Genomic DNA, 26,059 nt, shown 5'->3' with positions numbered 1-26,059 from the left:
TAAAATAATCAGATCTAGTATGGGTGTCATGAGGAATGGAATAGAAGATAGACTCATTATGTGTCAGATAGTGGAGCCTCCAGACATCTAATAGAAACATTTCCTCTTTTAATGTCTAAAGTATATGCCATGACTTTTCTAGTTTGTAAGACACCCCGGCTCTTCCATCTAATAGAAGATCCAAGAGAAGGTTAAAATCCCCACCCAAAATCATAGGTAAAAAGGAGTCTGCTATCAGAATCTCATAAAATTTGTAGAAAAATGGTGGTAAATCAACATTGGGAACATAGAAGCAAACTAATACAAATTGCATGTTAGAACACATTACGAGTTTAGCATAACTACCCTTCGTATCTGATGTCTGAGTGAGAATACGGACCATAAGAGCTACACTTATCCAATGTAGTAGACAATGCATCAGCCTCGATTACGGTGGGTTTTCTAAAGAAACACAATATTTGCATTTTCTTTGCAAATAATCTAAAATTTTCCTTTTGTTATCATATTCTTCAAAGTTTCAGTATTTAAGGAGATATGTAAAACCTAAATGTACTATATTCTCTATGATAAATTACAAAGAATTCCAAAAGAAGGACAGCAGTGGTAAGATGATACTTCTGGGTGGTGTTTGTGAGTTAAGAAAGTGTACTAAACAGACTCAATAAGGCATCTAAAGTTGTGATGGCAACTAAACAACTACAGTTAACTACAGAAGAATAAACAAGGCAGTTATTGTGAGTCATTGAGCGCAGGATCAAATGTCCTCTGCCAATTTATTTATTTATTGCATTTGTATCCCACACTTTCCCGACTATTGGTAGGTTCAATGTGGCTTACATGATTCTGGAGTAAACTGGTTACAGACTGTATTGAACAAGGTTACAGTTTATGTGCAATAGTGAGAGTCTGTAGTACTGTATATTCAAAGGAGTTTGAATAAACAAGGTAGAATTTGTATAGACCAATGAGATTAGCATGTGCCTTGATAATGACAGATTAATGGATTTTAATTTAGTTTCAGGTAGACGCGATATGTGTTTGTGGTTAGTTGAACGACGGAAGTTCTTGCCTTTTCCATCCACCGGTGTGTTTATTGGTGATGTGATATGGTGGACTGGACAGATTATGTTGGTTCAGTGAAGATGAACATCCTGAAAAGGTGGGCCTTCAAATGTTTTCGAAAGATTAGGTAATTGTCCTTGAGTTTTAGTTCTTTCGGTAGTGAATTCCAAATTTCGGTGCAGACATAGGAGAAGCTGGAGGCGTAAGTCAATTTGTATGTAATGCCTTTACATCTTGGGAAGTGGAAGGTTAGGTAAGATCTCGCTGATTTATTTGTGTTCCGGGTTGGTAGGTCTATTAGATTGATCATGTAGCCCGATAATAGGCTGAAAATTATTCTGTACATCACAGAGCAGATGTTGAAGGCTATGCGTGCCTTGATTGGTAACCAGTGTATTTTTTGTAGAAGGAGTTTGGCACTTTCGAATTGGGTTTTTCTGAAAATGAGTCTAGCTGCTGTGTTTTGTGCTGTTTGTAGTTTCTTCAAGATTTGGTCTTTGCATCCTGTGTAGATACCACTGCAACAGTCCACATGGGCCAGAACCATGGTTTGATTTTTGTTACACAATACATCTCGTGGGAAGTATTGTTTTATGTGTTTCCACATTGTATGGAACATTTTCTTTGTGGTGGCCTTGGCCTGGTTTTCGAGTGATAGGTTGTGATCTATGGTGATGCCTAGGATTTTTTTAGGTTGTCTGAGATTGGGAGAGATGAGCCCAAGGCATTGATAGTTGTGAAGTGTTCAGTATTATGTGGAAATGAGAGTATGAGGCAATGTGTTTTTTCCCTGCAGAAGTACTGCAGCATTCAGTTGAGTGCATATGGCAAATCAAACCACACTTTCCCTTAAGATACAATTACATAAAGCCTAAAGAAAAGGTTGATGTACTTGACATTCAGTCTACATGCAATCTAGTTACAAGCCAGGGGAGATCCCTGAATCAGAATTGACATAGTAACGTCATCAAATAGGATAATCACACCATAACAGTAGAGATAGTAACCCCTTTCAGCTGAGAATCAGGAAAACATCCCCCAATATTTGAAGCTTAGATTGAAATCAGTAGCATGCTCAGTCTGTTATGTGGAGGTCTGATTATTTCCATTGCAGGTCATTATAGTACATTCTTAATATGAAATCTTGTAAGTCAATAGTCTTTACAAAGATGAAAGAAGCAGGGTGACCACATACTATGAAGACAGCTGAAAAAAACCCCGGGGGGGGGGGGGGGGGGGGTTAATCAGGATATAACAAGAAGTGACATAAAACAGCTTATTCCAGGGCACAGCAACAAAGTAAACACAAATAATTCAAAGTGCATGATCAGTGAAGCGCTAGCAGCAACCCGCCATCATGATGCAATCAAGCAAGCAGCATCAAATTCTGGCACTACTCCAACAAAATGATCTTTATTGAACCACAGCCCCATGGTCATTTACCATGGTCATTTAATCCATAGACAATTCTGGCAGAACATAATAGTGTTCAACAAACATATTGAATTAAATGAGCAGCTAGGTTGCAATGAAAATGCCCCTATGAGCCCTGATTGAACAAAGAAATGAAACTCTGTACTTGCTATATTATCCCAGTAGGTCACCAATCTCTGTAACTATCAAATATGACAAACAGATGGGGTAAAGAAAGCATCAATCCCCTGTTGTCACTAAGCTCATTTCAATTCCACAGAGCTTCCTGTTATCTCTGCCAGGTAGGCTTGCAGAGCATATGGATCTTCAAAGTGCTTAGTGTTATTATTTAACATCACCCTCATTATAGGAGGAAAAAGATGCCCAACTGGGGTCAGAGTGCCAAACATCTTACCTGGCACTGCATAGTAGCCTGGTGAAGATCTGGCACTATTGAAATCATCCAACCTTTAAACTTAATTGGGGTCCCCATTTGAGCCACATGTAATATCTTCTGTTGTTCCAAGCAAGGTTAGCAGATTAAATACAATAGGCCATGGATGCTTGGCTAATCTATGAGCTGTGGTTCTGTCTGCACAGTCTATTTCAAAAGTGTGGTCAAACTGCAAGCTGAGCAATTTAGGCAATTGATCTTCCAAAAATCACATCATATCAGACCCTTCTGAGCCTTCTTGGATCCCCAGAAGGTGCATGTTCTTTCTCCTTAAAGAAGTGTTTAGGTCTTCAAAGTTCTGCTCCAGTACTTGTACAACCTTCATCTTCTGGTTCAATGCTAGAATGTTTCTAATTTCTCCTCAGCTACAGCAGTGTCGTTGATTATAGAGTTATATTGTTAAGGATCAATATGTCCTCTTCTATTTCATCTGTTTATGACTTATTTCTTATATGCTTTCTTTTATATATGTGAACTCAACCATGAGCATGTACAGTCTCATCACTGGATCTGGAGAGCCTGATGCTTTTTGAGGGGATGGTGGCTCTCGTTTAGAATGCTTGATCCCTTGCTGCAGTGAATATCCAAAGTCCAATTTTACTGCCTAGGAGGAAGACATGTTTCCTTTAGAATAACCGCATGCAGGTAAATTCACAATGATTTCCAAGACTGGGCATCTGTAGGTGATCATTTTGTGTGCTGGTTGGTGGGAGCCAACACTTCAGGTGACCATCTTGACCTGAGCTCAAAAGTCTCCCCCCCCCCCACCTTCAAATCTTGCAGTTGTTGATCTTAAGTCAGGTAATTGCGTATCATCAATGTACAATATCTGGCCCAAGAACTGAAGCCAGGTTCTTTTAATGGCAGAAAACAGAACTTATTGCTAGCTATCAGGCTAGTTCCCTTTCAAATACATATACACAGTACCAGCAGAAAATCACCAGCCAATCCATCCAACCTGCACATTAAATTCAGTTTCTGCATATAAAATGTATTGGATATTTTCCTGCATTATGTTTGAAGTGCATTTCTCTTATTTGGCCAGCAGATGGTGCATGTTTATGCTTAAAACTGTTACAGAGAACTGACTCTTCTTTCTTTATTTGGCACACAGTTAATAGGACGTGACTGTAGTGATGTGACCAGTTTTTACTTAAAACATGACTGTTCTGGGCTCTGATTAGCCTGGAGTTTTGAAAATTACCCAGCAGATACTGACTGTTGCTTCAGTCCTAGCCAGGAAGGAGAGACAGATCTCTTTGAATATGTCCTGACCTTCCCAGGTACTGTTTAGACAGTATATAGATCTTTAGTTTGTGTTATAATTGATCTATATTTCAGTTATCTGTTATTATAGGCTAGTTGCATATTTTTTGTTCAGTGTTCAATTTTTATGAGAATAAACAAAATTGTTCACTCTGCTTGTCTGGATTGATAAAGAATCCTGATGCTTTGTGTGTTGGGTCTGTGAGTGGTTTCTGAGAACTGTGGAACCACTGGAAGTGTGGCACCAGTAACCTAGAAATCACTGGGGATAATTTGAGAGTGGGAGACTCGCCCAAAGGCGGTTGTGACCCAGTAGGTGGGAGGAGGGTGCTAGTCTAGAGCACAAGCAGCAGGTGCAGACAGACCTAAGCTATGCTGGGGACAGAACCTCTGAGTGGCTGTGGGTAACCCCAGGCAGGTGGCTAGGCGTTTTGTGACAGCTATAATGCAGTCTCAATCAGAAACATGAAATAATTGTTTTCTAGTGTGGTCAGAATAAAAAAATATCTATATATAAAATAATCTATTTACCATAGAAACAGCATAAACTATATCATGCATCAACTGAAATAATACACAAACACTATAAACAGGTCTTTTGAATTTTGGTTAAAACCTAAAAACCCTGATAAAACACTTCCGAAGGGGAATTTGGGGTTTTCAGTTATAACAGTGGTTCCCAAACCTGGTCCTGGAGGCACCCCAGCCAGTCAGGGTTTAGGATACCAACAATGAATATTCATGAGAGTGATTTGCATGCATAGCCTCCACTATATGCAAATGTCTCTCATGAATATTCAATGTAGATATCCTGAAAATCTGACTGACTGGTGTGCCTCCAGGATCAGGTTTGGGAACCACTGAATTATAACCAAATCTCCCCTTCCCTCCCAAAAACCCTGTCCATTTCTCTGGGGTATGACATCACCCGGCACATGCCATTGCAGGCAGGTGATGTCATTCAAAGGTGGCCACAGTGATAGAATCCCTCAGTGGTGGAAGAAGCTTGCGCTGTTACTTTCACTGCTTTCTTCTGTTTAACTAGCTTTGTCACAGGTCTAGAAAGGCTTTGAAATACAAGAATAGACATTTCCTGTTCTTGCATTACAAAGCTTCTACACAGTGCCAGCTGCAGAGTTAGCAAAGTAGCAGGAATAACAGCATAAGCTCCTGATGCTGTAGCAGGTGGGGGGCGGGGGGGGGGGGGGAGAGAGGAGGGGGGGAGGAGGAAGAAGGAAGTACTGTAGAGGGCAGGGAAGGGGTGATGCGAGAGTTTGGGAAGGGGGCTGTTAGTGATGCACAAGGCTGGGGAGAAGGGGTGATGATGATCTGTTGGGGCTGGCAGAAGGGGGCTGATCCTGGTGCTACTACTGGAAAATCATGTTTTGGGTCATTAAACGAAATCCACCTGGAATGCACCTCAAAAGCTTGTAAAAGATTAAACCCTACAAAAGCACATACCTAAAAAACAAACAGTTAAAATTGCAAAACACCTAGTTCAGAAGTCCTAATTAAGTCCAATCAACACAAAGATTACAACCTACATCAGTTATTCCTGTCTACATTGCTAAGGATACATCCCAGCTGCCAGCAGTAAAATCTATCCATTTGTAAAGATATCATTCCTTATCCAAAACTGTTTTTGCAATTTTCTTCTGTTGTATTCTACCTTCTTAGGAAGATGATAATACCAGATCACTCCACAGGGGTTCTTGGAGGCCTGGGCGCCCTAAGTCTGCTGGTTTGGCTGGCAGGGGTCCCCAAGCCCTGTCAGCAGAAGCTTTCTTGTTCACCACAGCGCTGCCTGCCTTGATTCCCCCTTCATTGCGCGCATGCTTGGTTTTAATGAAATTGAGCAATTTCACTAATTAGAGTATGCACACCAGGGCGGGAAAGCACGGCAGGCAGCACGGCACCAAGTATTGCCACTGGCAGGGCTTGGAGACCACCGTGTAGCCCAGGTATGTGGGGTTGCAGTGGGGGTGGGGAGGCGGGGCAAAATGTGCCTCCCCACTTTGGGCTCAACCCCCCCCCCCCCCAAAAAAAAAAAAAAAAAAAAAAAAAATCAAGTGCCAGGAAGACTTCTACGGTCTATGGCCTGAAAATGGCAAGGACAAATCAAGATCAAGTCTCCATATGAAGTATCGCATCTTAAACTCATTACATATGGTATCTTGTTGGGCAGACTGGATGGACCATACAGATCTTAATCTGCCGTCATGAACTATGTTACTACATAAGGTCTGGTTACGCCTCTATCACACGCACCACACTTTTCTTCTCATATCCAACCACTAAACTTTTGATAATTTAAATAGCTACTAACAAGATGATAAACTGGACAGGTAGGTGTGTGGGTGCTCTGCCATGGTTGATGATAATTTTATTATCATTTCATATACCACCATTCTATTATTATTCCTTGTAAACCATTATGGCAGTTTACAAGTTCCAGTAAATAAGAAAAGACATAAAAATATCCCATAATTAAAACTTCTAAAAATATGGATACAAGCAGACAAGGAGAGAAGGAAGGGAGATATGAATAGAATAACATTTCAGCGTTAGACGAGAGAAACCAGTAAATGGCAAACAATAGAGAAAGGAACCCTGGTAAAATATAGCATTCAGTGATACTTAAGTAGCTTTAACTTATTGTCTTCATGATGGCTAAATGGAGTTTTTCTCCCCATCTCCTGTGGAAGCATGCCTGATGTCAATTATACCTTTTCTGACCATGGAGGACTCTCAATGGGCAATAAGCATGAAGCTGATAAATGGCACCTATTCTTACTGCTTTGATGACTCAGAGTTGCGTGCAGTTTCTCCTTCCGCAGTTTCTCTAGGGCTCTTGGTGGCATCAATCACATCAGAAGAGGAGCTGTTTTGTGGCTGCAGCTGTAGAGTAAGTGGAGATCTCTCAAATTATTTCTAACGTTAATGGTCAGAGTTCACTGGGTTTGGAACAGCTGCAACCTGGTTTCTTCAATCTGTGCTGGAGTTGATAAATCTTCTGCAATTTCAGTTTCTACTCCTGTAGTTGCTTTGAGGAGCTTGCCTTTAGATGGAATGATTCAATAACAAGTATACCATGATGATGGTAAAATTGCTGATATAATTCAAGAAAAAGATGCAATTAGTGTATTTAAAACAACAACCAAGCCATCCGATACTAAAACTGTTATTAGTCAGACAGCTATTTTGTCTGTCTAAGATGGTTAATTTGTCAGGCTCTGAAACTGAAGATCCAATTTTGAAAACTCTGTTAACTGAATTTGCCTGGTTGAAAGCTCTTGTAATTTCAACACTTGATATTCAAAATCATGTGACTGCAAAAATCTGAGTAATGGATGGAGCATCTATTGGGAAGCCACAAAGGTTTCCCTGATTTAGGAAGAGTTCAAGAAATATCAAAAACAAGATGAACTTTTGCTGGCCAGTAGTTTTTTTTCTAACAGAATCTGAGAAAAGTTGAAAATTGTATATGTAATAAGCAAGTAAGAATATTGAATTTTCTTTACATTTGTAATATAACTCCAGTTATGATGTTTAAAAATTACCATCTATTCCTCAGCGACGGTTCGACACGCTAGCAGGGGTGCTTTCTCCAAAGTGATTCCATCACTACAGGAGTATGTTGTATAACATGTTTATACAACTCTGTGAAGTCATTGATTTGAAGGATTTGACTCCTGAGGAAGGCTCTCTAGCCAAAACACGGCCTGTGTCGGGTCCTTTTCATTGGGTCAGTTTTACCACTGGCAAATAAACTTTGGATACCTTTTACTTGTGGTCAGCCTTGGTTACTTGGTACAGTCCCACTTCCACCTTGCTGTTTTTGTTTTTTTACTCTTTCCTTGTGGAAAGTGTGTGTACCCCCTTTTTCTTTGGGATTTTTTCTTTGTTTAAAAATTACCTGCATGATGTTTTAGAGGTTTCAAATACTGCTTACCACCAATCAATGAGGCATATTGATTTGGTAACAAAAAGCGAGACTGTATATTTACATTAGCAAGGTCAACTGTTATAAAAAACAATATTGATTTTAATACTTAGAACTTCTTTCAAGATTCAGGGGGGAAGTTATCAAAGTGGGCAACCATTAAGAACATTTTACCACAAGTCATGCTATTTTAACACAGGGTCTCCTTGTATAAAATGGGACACTGTGCTAAAATAACACAACTTGTGCTAAAATAACCCACCTAGATAACTTTTCCCCTAAATCCTCAAATTATGGATAATTTGACTTTTTTGATGCCTTGCACAAGGCAAATTACATTCAGGCACAGTGGGTAATTTACTTGTCACTGGAAGGCTCACAATTTAAGTTTGTATCTGAGTTAATGGAGGGTTAAGTGACCTACCCACAGTCATAAGGCGCTGAAATGAGATTTAAACTGGGCTACTCCAGTAGTTCCCAAACCTGGTCCTGAATATTCATTGTGGGTATCCTGAAAACCTGACTGGCTGGGGTGCCTCCAGGACTAGGTTTGGGAACCACTGGACTACTACTCCTCAGATAATGAATGGTTACTTCATTTATTTTTTTTACTAAGTGGGATAGGAAATTCTTAGGGCACCAAGGTCCCTCTTCAGATCCATGCATATCAGCCTCTCGGTCCCAAGTGCATACAGCAACTTTGAATTTCTACTACTCCTCAAGTGCATCACTCTGCACTTCTTAGCGTTAAATTTTAACTGCTAAACATTAGACCATTCCTCTAATAAATATAGATCACTTCTCAGGTTGTCCATTCCCTCTGGGGTGTTCACTCTTTTGCAAATCTTTATGTCATTGGCAAAAAAAGCAAACTTTTCATTCTATACCTCAGCAATGTCACTCACAAATATATTGAGCAGAATCATTCCTAGTGCTGACCCTTCAGGCACTCCACTACTAACCTTTCCTTTCTCAAAGTGAATTCCATTTATCATCACCCTCTATTGTCAGTCAGCCAATCCATTTCTAATCCAGGTCACCATTTTGGGTCTTAACTTCAGTCCACTGAGTATATTCATGAGCTTCCCATGACTAAAGAAAAGGTCCACAGACCATTATTAAATGGACTTGGGGAGAATCCACTATTTCTGAGATTAGAAGTGTAGAATGTTTTGTACTTTTTTGGGATCTTGCCAGGTATTTGTGAACTGGATTGGCCACTGTTGGAAACAGGATGCTGGGTTTGATGGACCTTTGGTCTTTCCCAGTATGGCAATACTTGTGTACTTATGTACATTTAGTGTGTGTTCTCGATTCAATTCTTTGATCACTCAGTAAAAGAAATCAATCAGATCTGTCTTGCATGATTTTTCTTTGGTAAAACCATGTGGCCTCACAACTTGTAACCTACTGAATTCCAGGAAGTTTGCTATTGTTTTCTTCAGCAGAGCCTCTATTATTTTTTCAACCACAGAGGTGAGGTTTACCAACCTGTAGTTTTCTGCTTCTTTTCTGTTACCACTTCTGTGAAGATGAACCACATCTACTCTTCTCCAATCCTACAGAACCTCTCCCGTCTCCAAGGATTTATTAAACAAATCTTTAAGAGGACCTACCAGAAACTCTCTTGGCTCTCTTAATAAATGGGATAGATCTTCTCCAGACCCATGGCTTTGACCACTTTCAGTTAAATACATAAAGAGTTGTCATATTGGGGCAGGCTGAAGATCCATCAAGCCTGGTATCCTGTTTTCAACAGTGGCCAATCCAGGTCACAAGTACCTGGCCAGATCCCAAAAAAAACAAAACAGATTTTATACTGCTTATCCTAGAAATAAGCAGTGGAATTTTCCCAAAACCATCTTAACAGCAGCTTATGGACTTTTCTTTTAGGAAATTATCCAAACCTCTTTTTAAACTCTTTTACCACATTCTCTGTCAACAAATTCCAAAGTTTAATTACACATTGAGTGAAGAATTATTTTCTCTGATTTGTTTTAAATTTACTACTTAGCAGAATTATTTGTTAGCATATCCATGTTTTCCTCATCACTCTCCACACTGCAGTTCTCAGAATCTTTTAGTCAGTTCCATTTTTAGCCTTTCTCCTTTGTCTAATATATCTGAAAAAAGTCTCATCACCTCTCTATCCATTTTTTCTTCCACCTGTGCTTTGCTTCTTTGAGTTTTGTCTGGTATTCTTTTCTATGTCCCTTATTTTGTGTTCTTATGTATTTCTTGAATGTCACCTCTTTTGCCTTTATTTTTTTCAGCTATTTTTTTCTTTGGAGAACCATATTGGTTTCCTTTTGTTCACTTTCCTAATGAAGATGTTATCATTTTTATAACCCATTTCAGCTTTGACAATGTCTTTCCACTTCTCTCATGTCCTCCTATCTTGTCATCTATATTTTCAGTTACTAGAGTCAGCATGTTTGAAATCCAGGAGACTTCACGTGTCTCCTTTAGCTTTTATATTAAATCATAATGTATGATGATCACTACTGCCCAGATGAGCTCCTACCCAGCCCAGTGTTGTCCCTTTCTTCATGTGTTCCATCATCATTTGTCTGAGCAGAGTAATTTGACAGACATCCATTACCTTTCTACTTTCTGTTGGGACATTCCAATCTGCATCTGGCAAGCTGTAATCTCCCTAAAGCAGCACCTCCCCTTTCTTTCCAAGCTTGTGGATATCTTAAACCAGATCTTTGTCCGACTTCTCCATTTCTGTTGGAGGTTTGTAGAAAACACCCATGTGGACAGAGGTTTCTGAACGATCCTTATCGATTATTCCTTTAGTACATAAATGTTGCCATACTGGGACAGACCGAAGGTCCATCAAGCTCAGTATCCTGTTTCCAACAGTGGCCAATCCAGGTCACAAGTACCTGGCAAGGTCCAAAACAGTAAAATATATTTTATGCTGCTTATCCCAAAATAAGCAGTGGATCTTCCCATTTTAATAATGGCTTATGGACTTTTATTTAGGAAGCTATCCAAACCTTTTTTTTAAACCTCACTAAGCTAACTGCTTTTACCACGTTCTCTGGCAATGAATTCCAGAGTTTAATTACACATTGAGAGAAGAAATATTTTCTTTGATTAGTTTTAAATTTACTACTTTGTAGCATCATTGCTTGCCCCTTAGTCATAGTATTTTTGGAAAGAGTAAACAAGCGATTCACGTCTACCTGTTCCACTCCACTCAGTATTTTATATACCTTGATCATATCTCCCCTAAACTGTCTTTTCTCAAAGCTGAAGAGCCCAAGCCATTTCAACCTTTCCTCATAGGGAAGTTGTCCCATCCACTTTACCATTTTCGTCGCTCTTCCATGTACCTTTTCAATTCCAATATATGTTTTTTTGAGATGCGGTGACCAAAACTGAACACAGTATTCAAGGTGCGGTCACACCATGGAGCGATACAAAGGCATTATAACGTCCTCGTTTTATTTTCCATTCCTTTCCTAATAATACCTAACATTCTATTTGCTCTACTTTCCTCAGGTTCCCTGCAAATCAGCCACTTTAATATTGCTATTTACATACAGTGCTACTCCACCACCTTTTGGGCCATCTTTGTCCTTCCTAAAAAGACAGCCCAGTATTTTATTTATTTAGATTTACCGCCTTTTTTAAGGAATTCACTCAAGGAAGTGTACAGTAAGAATAAATCAAACATAAGCAATAGACAATTACAGCAGTAAAAATATTAAAAAAACAATACAAAGTATGGCATAGTATACTACTTACAATGTCAACACAATATGTAATAGACAATGTAGGGTATAACAAAAGATGGAACATATAGATAAATAAGAGAGTAAGAGGAGTTAGAAAATAAGGGGACTAATTTAAAGAAAGTTGCACATGAGGTCAGAGTGGTTTGCTTCCCTTTCATGGGAGTCACTGAACCATGCCTCTGTGAACTAAATCTGTTGGGTTTTGTGTTGGATTGCAAGCTTACAATGAAAACTCAGGTTGTGAGTGTGATTCAAAAAAACTTTCAAATTTCCGCATATGATAGTTAAATTGAAACTGATGCAGCCTTTGCATGATTTCTGGAATGTACTTCAAAGTATGGTTTTGGTGCGGCTGGATTACTGCAATGCATTGTACATTGGCATGTCTGCATCAAATATAAGTGCACTGCAAGTAATCCAGAACGTGGCTGCTTGAGTTTTAGTGGGACTATCAATGTTCCCTCATATTTCTCCAGTGCTTAAGCAGTTGCACTGGTTACTAGTGCAACAAAGAATACACTTTAAGGTACTGATGATTGTAAACCAGACATTGTATGCTGATGCACCATATTATTTGAAACAAGCTTTGTCCATCGACCAACCAAGACGGATATTAAGATCAGAGACTTTCATGAGACTGTCAACAGATGAGGTAGTGCGTTTACATTATGCAGACACAGGGCTTTTGCATTTGTGTTGGCAAAAATTTCATTATAGAACGGTCTCCCTGTACAGTTTCATCTTTGTGATAGTCTTGTGCAGTTTAAAAAATTGTTGAAGACTAAGCTTTTTGTGGCTGCGTTTTTTTTGACTATTTTTCTGATATAGTGGGGACTTTGTTGTAGTGTGTTCTGCTATGTACTGTTTTGTGCTATAATGTGTAATGGATTATGAATGTTTTATTGGAAACCACCTAGTTTTAGGTGGTCTATAAATTTTCAAAATAAATAGCAACAATATCTAACTTTGCCTCTGATTTAGGGCTTGACGATCATGAACTTTATTACTAAGACTTCGAGCGTTTGTGTACATTTTAATGGCAGTTTCATCTTCCGTATAGTTTTTTGCCTAGTTTTCCCATCTACATTGCTGTTGAGTTGCTAAGATGGTTCTTAAAATTATTCTGGCCAATATTCAGACCACGAGAGGCAAGCCGGCTAAGTGCTGCGATCAGCAATGAGCCCGGATATTCAATGCTGGTCCTTTTCTGTAACCGGAATTGAATATCTTTTTTCTGGCTGGCTTAAAGTTAACCAGCCAAGTAAATGTTTTAGCCACTAGGGGCTGGATTCTATATATGATGCCTGAAAATTCCACGCAGAAAACATTTCCACCTAAGCATATTCTATCAGTGGCACCCAGATTTAGGTGCGGTATATAGAATACGCTTATTTGATATCCTAGCGCCTAAAACTACATGCCTCCAATTACACCAACGAAAACGTGGCATAAATCCTGGCACATAGATTGAGGCACAGAGGGCCATATTCTATAACAGTGCGTGTACATTTTGGAATGCCCATGAAACACCCATTTCCCCAACCATTACCATGCCCCTTTTTGCCTGCTTGCATTAAAATCTAGGCACAATGAGTTACAGAATACTCTTAACGAGTTGTGTGTGTAAATTCTAATTGCCAATGTGTGCTCATTATTGCTTAAGTGCCATTAACAACGCTGATTAGTTTAAGCCATTGTTATAGAATAAGCTTGGGTGTCAGCGCAGGTTAAATAGTGCTGAATATTATCTGAATTAACTTTTTCATTGTTGTAATGCTTATGCTTTTGCTGGGTGACTACCAGATCTCATCTCCTTCCATATGCCACCCCACCTAGAAACATATTGACTGAATTTCTCACAAAAGATTCTCTTTCCTGCCATGTTTAGAAGCAGCCCATCATTATAGTATACCCTTTTGTTTTCACATATATTGCCCCATCCTCCTATGCAACTTAAAACCTTCTTGCTGACATCAGGCTTTGAACCACCTACTGAAGTTTTCAGAATTATGTAGTCTTTCTTCTCCCTTTCCATAAGTAGTACTTCAGAAAAAGCTACAGTTCATACTAAAGACTTTAGCCCCTCCCCCAGCTTCAGGAAATCTCTCTATTCTGAAAGTGTGCTGTTGCTGTCCAGGTCATTTGTCCTCAGGTGGATTACAACAGTGTTCAAATTCTTCCTTACTTCTCTGAGCATAGTCAGTATTTGGTTGGTAACTCCTTCTAATCAAGGATCCTGGAAAGCATTTTACTTGTTGAGCCCCTTGAACTAATGGCATCCCCTAGCAGCAAACATTTTCTGTTTTGAGCTTTTTTTTGTCAGTGCTTTGTGGGTATGTTTTTTTTTTGGTTTGTTTGTTTGTTTTTGTAATTTGAATTACCTTTATTATCTCTGGCTCCACCTCAATTCTTATTTCTGAAGCATATTTAATGCAGCAAAAAAAAAATGCAGAGGAAACAATTGTGAAGATCGATGCTTCTGTACCACAGGTTGTAACCCTACCTAAGCCTACTGTGATCCACCTATTCCTGTGTTGTTTTATTCCCTTTTATTGTTTGTTTATGATTTTTAATGGATGATATTGCTATGATGTAATATCAATTATGAATAACAAAAATACTGGAACTAAAAAAAAACAAAACCACACACAATAAACTTAAATAGCTACCAATATTAGAATGGATTTTCCAGACTGTATCCTGTCACTATTCATCTGCTACAGTGAAGCAGCCAACCTCTGCGGACTTACAGACTGCTACTAGCAATCCAAGTACCCCCATAATTTGAGACAGATTTTCATAGTTCACTGGAACCAAATTAGAAAATGGTTCATATATGAAATGCCTGTTCACTGTATTTAAACAATAATAATTTAGGGGTCCTTTTACAAAGGCGCATTGAAAAATGACATGTGGTAGTGCAGTCGCGGGTTTTGGGCGAACGCCAATACATTTTTCAACACACCTGTAAAAAAGCCCTTTTTAAAATTTTTGCCAAAAATGGACGTGCGGCAAAATCAAAATTGCTGCGTGTCCATTTTGGGTCTGCTAGCCATTGACCTAGCAGTAAAGTCTTATGCGGTAACCGGGCAGTAATGACCTACGCATGCCAAATGCCACTTGGCGCGCATTGCTGATAAAAAATATTTTCCAGGCATGTGTAGTGGACATGCGCCAAAAATGAAATTACTGCAAGGGCCACGTGGTTACTCCATTTTGGCGCATGTTGGGCACTCATAGATGGTTATGCGGCTTAATAAAAGGGCCCCTTACAGAAAACTTGGAGATCCAAGATGGCACCGCTCTGCTAGGACGCTCTGAACCTCTCTCTGAAGATGCCGAAGCGTAGGGGGAGAATAGCGGGCAGAGCTTCCCCGCTGCAACCTCCTTTACCTGGTCCAATTGACCAATTTCTGAGGCTACGAGCAGCTGTACTGGAACGCGGAACACTACCGGTTAGGAATGTCGGCGAAAGGGAGATTTCGGCTTCCTCTGGTCTAGAAACAACGTTGAGCCCCGCAGCGTGAACTCCGCCTCCCCAACCCCTCTGTGCAAGTTCCTTCCTCTCTGACCCGACAGGGTCCCCCTTGGAAGTAGGTACGGACCCAGGAGAACGCCGGGGAGAAGCGACGAATCTATCTGAGGAGGGAATGGAGGGCAGTTTGCCCATGGAGCCGGCGGGGAATGAAGGGAGAGAAACTGAGAGCCGAAGTGAGGTTCATGAGCAGCTTCCAGTAAGGTCTGAATTGCCTAAAGAGTTAGCGGTAAAACCAAAAGAAGTGACTCTAGATGTTTTGTGGGACTTAATGTCTAACCTGGGACAGCTTTTCCTTAAACAAGTTAACGAGGTTTTACCAAAAGTAAAGCATATTGAAACTGAATTACAAAAAAAGGAAGAAGAGACTAATGCTTTGAATGAAAAAGTAGAAAAAATTGATCAAAGGATTGTGAAACTGGAAACAGTACAAATTACGATGTTAAAAGATTTGACGAATATTAGGCAAAAAATGGAAACATTTGATAATTATACTAAAAATCATAACCTGAGATTTGTCAACTTTCCCAGATTATCAAATGTTCTTCCTTTGGATATGTTGAAGCGTTATTTTTCTGAAGTTTTGAATATTATGGAAAAGGACTTTCCACCCTTTTCACAAGTATACTATGTCCCGGGGAAGAATTTGAATCAAGAAATTGAACAACCGATTGACGTCTCTCTTTTGCTTGAGACCTCTGACTCTGATTTGGCGACGGCCTCTACTTTGGTGGCGACTGTCGCCTTAATGACCGATAAGAATTGGATTTTCCGTCTTTTCTTTCGAAATAAAGAGAAACCCTTTTTGGGTTTTAGAATAATGTTATTTCCTGATGTCTCTAAGGAGACAAGACGACGGAGGAAACAAATTTTGCTCACTAAGCCGGAGGTATTGCACTTGGGGGGTACCTTCTTTTTAAGGTACCCCTGCAAGTGCATAATAAGGCTTGGGGGTAAAAAAATATATATTTACTGAACCTGTTCATGTTTCAAAATTGATAGCCTCAGTTAAAATTGAGAAGCAGTAGAAGAAGATGATGTACAACTTTCTAGCAGAGTATAATTGTTGTTTAAATTAATTCCTATGTTATATTTCTCCCTTAGATTATTTAATCTTGGATCTCCGTTTATGGACTTGAGAGTCAATAGATTTAGAAAAGTGAAGATGTATTCACATTTTCTTTTCCTTTTTGTTTTGTTTTTTTCTTTTTATTTACTGGTGTAAAACGTTTACTATTGACTCTACCCTACTCAAGAAGTTTTCTTGTAACATATTGTTAAATGAATAAATAATAAATTAAAAAAAAAAAAAAGGGCCCCTTACTGAGAGGATTGGTGCTATTATACACATAGAGGGAGATTCTATATATGGCACCTAAAAAATCAGCATGGAAATCAATGCTGACTAAGCGTATTCTATCAGCGATGCCTAGATTTAGGTGCAGTATCCAGAATAAGCTTAGTTGCTTTATCAGCACCTAAAATTACATGTCTCTATTTATATCAATGAAAATGTGGCATAAATCCCGGCGAGTAGATTTAGTAACATTAGGCCATATTCTATAACTACATATGCAAATTTTGGAACACCCACAACCATGCTCCTTTTAGCCTGAGCGCATTAGAACTTAGGTGTACTGCAGTACAGAATGCACTTAGTGAGTTGTGCACATACATTCTAATTAATGACAATTAGTGCTCATTATTGCTTGTTAAGCACCGTTTTAAATGCTAATTAGCTTATTAAGCCAATTAAGTTACATGCATTGTTATAGAATATGCTTTGATTTTGGCGCAGATCTCTAGGCGCGCTATATAGTATCCAGAGGATAATTTCATAAAGGATTTTTTTGATTGTAAACCCAATTTTATATGTGCAAAAAGTTTCCTATAAAATCATCTCATGTGTTATGTGCATAAAAGTACACACAGTGAAAAGCAGACACAAACTTTTACGTAATCCACATGTAGGCAGGTTCAAGGGTGGAGTTTGGGTAGAGTCAATACGTCAAACATAGATCTTAATATTGTTTGCTGCTGTTGACATCATCTTTACAAAATTGAGGAAAGCATCTATTCACCATTATGTAAGGGGTTTAAAAGCTGTGGGACAAGTTTCTTATGGTTAGTACAAAAATTATGTTTATGTTTATTATATTGCAGTAGCTATTACATTTTTTTTGGCCATTACACCAAGTCCTTGAAGCATCTCCACTATGAAACTCAACATTAGGTAGAGTGGTGAATGATAGTAATGGCAGCTTAAGGACAATTTGATCGTGGCAGGTAGATCCACACATTGAGACAAGTGTTGGTTAGATTGTACATAAGAAATGTTTTGATTTATGGCCTCCTTTGACTTTTGGGGGGCCAAATAGTTGGCCACCACTTACAGCAGTTTAGCAAGTTTCAATAAACTAAAACTATAACTTATGTATAAGAAGAAATGCATGCATAAATACTTATAGAAAAAAAGAAAAACAACTCATTGTTGGAGACAGCTGAAGTAAAAGTGAACTGCACCATACTAACCCCCCTCCCCCAAAACAGTGGATATCAGTGGTATAGATAAGTATTACTTGCACACACACATTTTTTTTAATTCCATGTAGAATTGTTTTTAGTTTGAATGATTAGTTGAAATATACCACTTTCATTAATTATAGATCTTTGAAGCACTGGATTTGGTTTATATAACCAATGATCTCCCTAACTCAATTAAAATGTCATATATTTTTAGATAGTGTATAAGTGCCTCCTAGGAATCATATTGGGGAATAAACTTGCCCTACTTGTTAGTAAAGTGATCTTGGCAAGACATTTTACAATAAGTAGTTTATAAGCAATTGATATTATCCATTGTGGTTGTTGGGACTGGTGATAGGTTATGCTCTTGCAAGGTTATGCGCTTGCAATATATATAGGGCTGGCTGAAATCAGCCTAAACCTGAGAGTCCCTTTCCACATTTTTTTGATAGTAACATTAGGTTCCTTTTGAGTTGGTATTTAATGTCCCTCTACTAGGGGTGGATTGTTTGACTGATTTATTAATAGCATAAACATTAAGCCATTGATTACCTTTCCTGCTCTTGAGTCGCAGGTTCTCTCTTAGTTATTTTGCCTTCTGTCACTAATTTTTTCTGCTGCCGTTGCCTCCGTTTTCTATTTGGTGCAACATCTGGAACATCATCGGGGGTGCTGAGAAGGGAATGGCTTCTGGCTAAAGTAGCTAAAATAAAACAGTGATATGAGGATATAAGTGAAACACTGAGAAAAAAAACAATGCAATGTTATAAATCATTCCGTATGAAAAGGAACAGCCGTGACAACCAAGAGGAGGAATGACAATCGACTCAGGAGTCCACCAGGATTTAAGAAAATTACAATTTATTGTAACACCCAAAGTGTGTCAATAGATCATGACACAATGACCTGATATGGCCATATTTTAGCATAATTTGTCTGCATCAGGGGTCTATAACTATGATATGCCAAAATCTATACACTGATTGACAGTAATCCTCAGACACTCCTAAGGCGTAACCTCTAATCTCATTTGTTTGGTATAAGTGGCAACAAAAAGAGCAAAGGTTAAGCCACTCTTCCTCTGCAATACTAGATCCAACACCTTCCTTACCAGCCTAATTTGCCCATATACCTGTGCAGATAGTAATTCCATTTCCGAAACAAACAAAACTTCCTTTCATCAGTCCCGGAGTGGTTACACTTAAATTTAGACGCACCAACAAAAATGTGATGCAAATACCCGCACTTAAATATAAGTGCAGAGCCCCCTTATTCTATAATTGCGTGTGTAACAAAAAAACACGCCCATGATCCTCCCTGAACTGTCCATGACCCTTTTTTTGGGATGCGCCTAAATTTACACACGTAAATGCCAATTACATCTAATTAGTGCCAATAATTGCTTGATAAAGCTGATTTTTGTCGCTAATTAGCTCATTTAATTAAATTGCACGCGCAAATTGGGTGAGTGTCCACATTTTAGTACGTAATTTTTTGTGACTTTTATAGAATTAGGGGGCTAGTGGAAAACTTTGTAACTAGAATTTATCACAAAAATAAATCCCATGTACAAAACATCCCATCCAAAATAGCTGATCAAACACCCTACACCAATGCCTGCACCTTCCCTGACCACAACCTCACTACCTCTGGATATCCCAATACTGCCGTATCTGACACTATCTCTAAACCTCCGAGACCACAACACTCCATCTCTTCCGCACAATACTATTACCCCCTCTTCAGATTCCTTTTGGCTGCCCCCATGGAGGTAATGCCCCTCCCTTCCCAATTCCCTCCGCTCTCATGCCATCCAATGCTGATTTGCACTGGGAAGTCGACACTGTGCCAGCAGTCCAAAAGTGCTGCTATATAGTAAGACTGACAATTAAGTGGATTTATCCCCATTTTCAGATTTTGTTTTGCAATTATACATGTAAAATGTATGTTTGAAAACTTCCCTTGTGGATGGACCGTGTAGATCTTATCTGTCGTCATCTAATATGGTACTCTGGAGTCCTTTTACTAAGCTGCGGTAATTTTTGCATGTGCACGCGCTACCCATGCACTAAAAAATTAAATTTTTTTTTTTAATGCAAGGGGCATGTTTGGGGGCATGTTCTGAGCTAATTGGTTAGTGCAGCTACATTGCCGCTTGATGAGTGTGGTTAGCGCGTGAGGCTTTACCACCTACATAATGGGTGGCAGTAGGGGCTCACGCACTAATGGGAAAATTAACACATGGTCATTACTGGGGAAAATTGAGAAATTGGCCATTTTATCCCAGTGATAAAAATGGACTTTGTGTGTGAGAATGACCTGCATAAGGATAAGCTAGGCCACTTTTTACCGCAGTGTGGAAAAAGGGTCCCTATGTTACGTGGGTATAACTATGAGCACTATAAAACAGAGCAGCAATTTTACTCATGGAAAAAGAGGGGTAGCGTTAGGTCAGGGGTAGGGAAAGCACAAACCGTGATTACGTATTTAAATCACCACATGAAATTTCAGTATCGTATGCTATGCACCAGTTTCAGCACAGGTGTACTGTGGGGGGGGGGGGGGGGGGGGGGGGGGGGGGGGGAGGAGAGAAAGAGACTGGCTTTAAAAGTTTCCAGAAGGCGCCCAGATGCAGGATTCCCGGGCTCAGTCCAAATAAAGCAGAAGAAAACCCCAGAGTAGCTGTGAATAAAGGCTCATGGCACCAGAAGCCCCAGCATCAGTTTCAACTGAGCTGGAATAAAGATTTAGTAATTTATCTTGGAATATAATATTTTGCCCCAATAAAGTAACTCATTGCTTTTAATAGATATGATTTTCTGTGTGAAAGTCTGCAGACAAATGTGAAATGAAAAGTTTATAACAAAATAAATGAAACTAGTTGTTAGCCAACGTACCTAAAGATACAAAAGTATTATATGACAACATTTGAATCCTTATATATGATCACTAGGTATTTTCTTTGGGTTATTTCCATGTATCAAATAACATTTCATAGAATATTCTCATGCTAGACATCTTTAACCAATTTAATTTTCTCAGGTCTTTTCAAATCAGCCTGACTTTGCCAAATGTGGCTTGCTCCTGTGAAATTAGGTCAAATTTTAGAAACTGAAAAACATGTCTGATTCAATGTTTCGATAGAACATCAAGAAGGTTCTACACCTACATGAAACTTCATACCCATTTTATAAAAAATAAATTATAATAAATGAAATAAAATATTAATCTCATAAAGGTCATTACGGCAAAGAATTATGAGGTTCATTTAGTAATCATGGTTCATTAAGACTTTCTTATACGCAAGTGTGCCGCAATCACATTAGGTATTTAGCCAGTTACGGGCTTATATATATGAACATGATACACTGTATAGCTCAATACATATTAATAAACTGGCTCTGTTTATAGTAAGGTCCATATGCTCACTTTACCCTGTGCAATTTATGACATCTGAAATGTTTAAACTAATAAAGATCAGTAATAACTATTATTTCCAGTTATGCCACGGCAATTTATTAGGTGTGGTGTTATAACAAGCTTCCTGCAAGCTCCAACTAATGACTAAAGTACCAGAAAACGTATTAAGATCATTTTCAAAAAAGCAAAATATAAGCATATTTTAGGGGGTCTTTTACTAAGGTGCACTAGTGTTTTTAGCTGGGGTTAAATATTGAGAAGCCAATAGGAATATAATGAGTGTCACAACACCAGCTGATTTTCAGCATGAACTAAAAACGCTAGTGCACTTTAGTAAAAGACCCCTTTACTTTTTAAGGCATCAAACTACAACTGGATAGCCTTTAAATGTAATGTCCTAAATCAAAAGCTAGCTGCTTCCAATTATCACCTTGAGGAAAATGTTAGCTTACCCTAACATCCCAACTTAACATTATAGCCCACTCACTTAATTCCTGTTCTGAGGATGATTATACCCTAAACCGTGTCTCCCAACTCCTTATACTCATCCCCAGTCTTCTCGTCTCCTTCTTCCCTATACCATACCCCTCCCAATCTCTTTCCTTTTGTCTATCTTGCCTCATTTACCTTTCCATGTTCAATTCACATATTCTTAAACCTTACTACCACTATGTTTATATCAGGTTGTAATATTTTCCATATAATACTTTATAATTCTATTTACTATGTAAGCCGCATTGAACCTGCTTTATGTGGGAACACGCAGGGTACAAATGTAATAAATAAATAAATGTGTAATTTTAACAAATAAGGGGACCTTTTACTAAAGCTTAGTGTGCACTAACTGACATTAGCAAGTATCTCAGTTTTACCTTTGAATCCAACCATTTCTAGTACAAGGTCCTTCCTTCAGCCTTGAGGATTCTTCAACTGCCTCTTGCTGGCAGCTGTACACCTTTATAAACAGGAGAATTTTGTATTTCAAGAAGCTGGTAAAAGAATCAGTTGGATATGTAAAAGGGACACTCAGGAAAGACAAGGCCAAATCAGAGAGATTAAATTAATTCTTTGTTTTGGTCTTCACCGAGGAAGATGTGGGGAGATGGTATTCAAGGCTGACGAGTCAGACAAACAAACAAATCTCTCTAAACATGGAAGATATAATGGGGCAACTTAACAAACTGAAGAGTAGCAAATCACATGGACCAAACAGTATACATCTGACAGAACCGAAAAAAGAACTTGTAGAGCTATTGTTAGTAATATGTAATTTATCATTAAAATCAAGCATGGTACTGGAAGATTGGAGCACTGCCAATCTAACACCAATTTTTAAAAAGGGTTACAGAGGTGATCCGGAAAATTATAGACCAGTGAGCCTGATACTGGAGACGTGCGAAATGGTAGAATAAAATTATATAGCATATACAATGGCATGGATTAATGAGAAAAAGCCAACATGGATTTAGTCAATGGAAACCTTGCCTCACCAATCTACTACATTTCTTTGAAGAGGTGAATAAACATGTGGCTAAAGGTGAGCTGGTCGATATTGTATATCTGGATTTTCAAAAGACATTTGACAAAGTACTTCATGAAAGACTCCTAAGGAAATGAGAAAGTCATGGGATAGGAGATAATGTCCTATTGTGCATTAAGAACTTGGTTGGTGACTCCTAACGTGGAACCTTGCATTACGTTGCTAAAGTTTGGGTTCCTCTTTCCCACATGCATCACTTTGCACTTGCTCACATTAAATGTCATCTGCTATTTAGACACCCAGTCTCCCAATCTCATAAGGTCCTCTTGTAATTTTTCACAATCCTCCCGCGATTTAACAACTTTGAATAACTTTGTGTCATCAGCAAATTTAATTACCTCACTAGTTACTTCCATCACTAGATCATTTATAAATATGTTAAAAAACAGCAGTCTTAGCACAGACCCCTAGGGAACCCCACTATCTACCCTTCTCCATTGAGAATACTGACCATTTAACCCTACTCTGTTTGCTATCCTTTAACCAGTTTTTAATCCACAGTAGGACACTATCTCCTATCCCATGACTCTCCAATTTCTTCTGGAGTCTTTTATGAGGCACTTTGTCAAATACCTTTTGGAAATCCAGACACACAATATCAACCAGCTCACCTTTATCCACATGTTTGTTCACCCCTTAAAAGAAATGTAATAGATTGGTATGGCAAGATTTCCCTAAATCCATGTTGGCTTTGTCACTTTAATCCATGCTTTTCAATATGCTCTGTAATTTTGTTCTTTATAATAGTCTGTACCATTTTGCCTGGCACCGATGTCAGGCTCATCGGTCTATAATTTCCCAGAATCCCTCTGGAACCTTTTTTAAATCTCAGCGTTACATTGGCCACCCTCCAATCTTCTGGTACCACGCTCAATTTTAAAGATAAATTACATATTACTAACAATAGTTCCGCCAGTTCATTTTTCAATTCTAACAGTACTCTGGGATGAATACCATCTGGTCCAGGAGATTTGCTACTCTTCAATTTGTCAAATTGCTCCATTACATCCTCTAGGTTTACAGAGATTTCATTCAGTTTCTCTGACTCTTCAGCTTTGAATATCATTTCTGGCACTGGTATCTCTCCCAAATCTTCCTCGATGAAGACCGAAGCAAAGAATTCATTTAATCTCTCCACTAAGGCTTTGCCATCCCTGATTTCCCCTTTTACCCCTCGGCCATCTAGCGGTCCAACTGATTCTTTTGCCGACTTCTTGCTTTTAATATACCTAAAAAAAATTTTTACTATTTGTTTTTGCCTCCAACGCCCTAACCTCTTCAGCCTCATTAGCATTTTGGTCACTCTTCTTAGAACCTTTTCTAATTCTGCTATATCTTTTTTGAGATATGGTGACCAGAACTGAACACAATACTTAAGGTGTGGTTGCACTATGGAGCAGATACAAAGGCATTATAGTATTTTTGGTCTTATTCACCATCTCTTTCCTAATAATTCCTAGCATCTGTTTGCTTTTTTGTCCGCCGCCGCTGCACACTGAGCAGAAGATTTCAGAAGATGACACCCAGATCTTTTTCTTGAGTGCTGACCCCCCAAGGTGGACCCTAGCATCAGGCAACTATGATTCTGATTATTCTTTCCAGTGTGTATCACCTTGAATTTGTCCAAACTAAATTTCATCTGCCATTTGGATGCCCAGTCTTCCAATTTCCTAAGGTCTTCCTGCAATATTTTACAGTCCACACGTGTTTTAACAACTTTGAATAGTTTTGTATCATCTGCACATTTAATCATCTTACTCACTGTTCTGATTTCAATATCATTTATAAATATGTTAAATAGCACTGGTCCCAGTACAGATCCTTGTGGCACTCCACTGTTCACCCTCCAGCATTGAGAGAACTGACCATTTAACCCTACACTCTGTTTTCTGTACAATAACCACTTCCTAATCCACACCAGAACCTTGCCTCCTATCCGATGACTCTTTCATTTTCTCAGGAGTCCCTCTTGAGGAACTTTATCAAAAGCTTTCTGAAAATCTAGATGCACTGCATCAACTGGATCACCTTTATCCACAGGTTTATTCACGCCTTCAAAGAAATGAAGCAAATGCGTGAGGCAAGACTTCTGTCAGGTTCTCAGGTTCAGAGCCTGCGGGGCTGGGCTCTGGAGCAAACGTGAGCCCTTAGGCTGCTGACGAGGAGCGACAGCAGCAGGCAAAACCCACCAACCAACACTGGGTAAGCACACCGGCAGGGACTGCAGGCACTGCCCAGCGAACCGGAACACATGGACTGGAATCCCCCGGACTGGAGGACACAGGACTGGAACACTGGACTGCAATCCCCCGGACTGGAACACACACCGGACCGGAACACACTGGACTGGAGCACACCAGACTGGAACACACACCGGATCGGAACACACTGGACTGGAGCACACCAGACTGGAACACACACCGGATCGGAACACACTGGACTGGTCCCCCGGACTGGAACACGGGACTGGAGCACACTGGACTGGTCCACACAGCTTCACCTGCACTTAGCTACTAAGCCCCCCAGGAGTTGAGCTCATGGGTTCGAGTAGCTGGCAGGACTTACTGGACAACACAGGGACCAGGACTAGAACAAGCTGTAACTGAAGTGCACCTAACTCCTAAAGTGACCAAAAGTGTTCCTAAGCCCAGCACCAACAGAAAAGCTCCTAAGCCCTCCACTAACAGCAGTGCTCCCAACAGAAACTAACAGGGGTGCCCCTACGCCCTACACTAACAGAAGTGCAGGGAAACCACAAGGGAAAAAGAAGGGAAGACAAATGCCAGACCTAACACTGGTACTTCCTAAGCACCAAGCTGCAGCAGCTAAACATGGGTTCTCACCCTGGTGCTTCCTAAGCACCCAGCTACAGCAGCTAAACACAGGTCACAAGGAAAGCGGGGAAAGCACAAGGAAACAAACAGGAAAGCCAAATACCCCAACAACAAAAGGTGCTTCCTAAACACTTACTCACAAGGGAGCTCCCAGCACCAAACTCCAGCACTGCACTAACAGCAGTGCTACACACCGTAACAAAAGAGAAAAACAGGGAAGACAAACCCACCATACACAAGTGCACACTGACTGCACTAAACTAACCTGGACCTAAAGCAAGTAGCCAGAAGCAAACGTTGCGAAGTCCTGAAGGAAA

General features: G+C 39.4%; 1 protein-coding gene across 10 annotated transcripts in view; it reads right to left on the bottom strand.

Moving 5' to 3' along the window:
- Nucleotides 1–26,059, bottom strand: part of XRCC4 (X-ray repair cross complementing 4) — a 344,725-nt gene that overhangs the window by 74,539 nt on the left and 244,127 nt on the right. For all 10 annotated transcript variants that reach the window (XM_030193348.1, XM_030193345.1, XM_030193352.1 and 7 more), the window contains one exon: nt 18,501–18,651. In XM_030193348.1, coding sequence (XP_030049208.1) covers nt 18,501–18,651 — 151 coding nt within the window. The remainder of the gene's footprint in view (nt 1–18,500; nt 18,652–26,059) is intronic.

The sequence above is a fragment of the Microcaecilia unicolor genome, chromosome 2, assembly GCF_901765095.1.
Source record: "Microcaecilia unicolor chromosome 2, aMicUni1.1, whole genome shotgun sequence".
NCBI classification, from domain to species: domain Eukaryota; kingdom Metazoa; phylum Chordata; class Amphibia; order Gymnophiona; family Siphonopidae; genus Microcaecilia; species Microcaecilia unicolor.
Note: the sequence above shows the minus strand (reverse complement) of the source record. Positions and strands in the feature narration are given on the sequence as shown.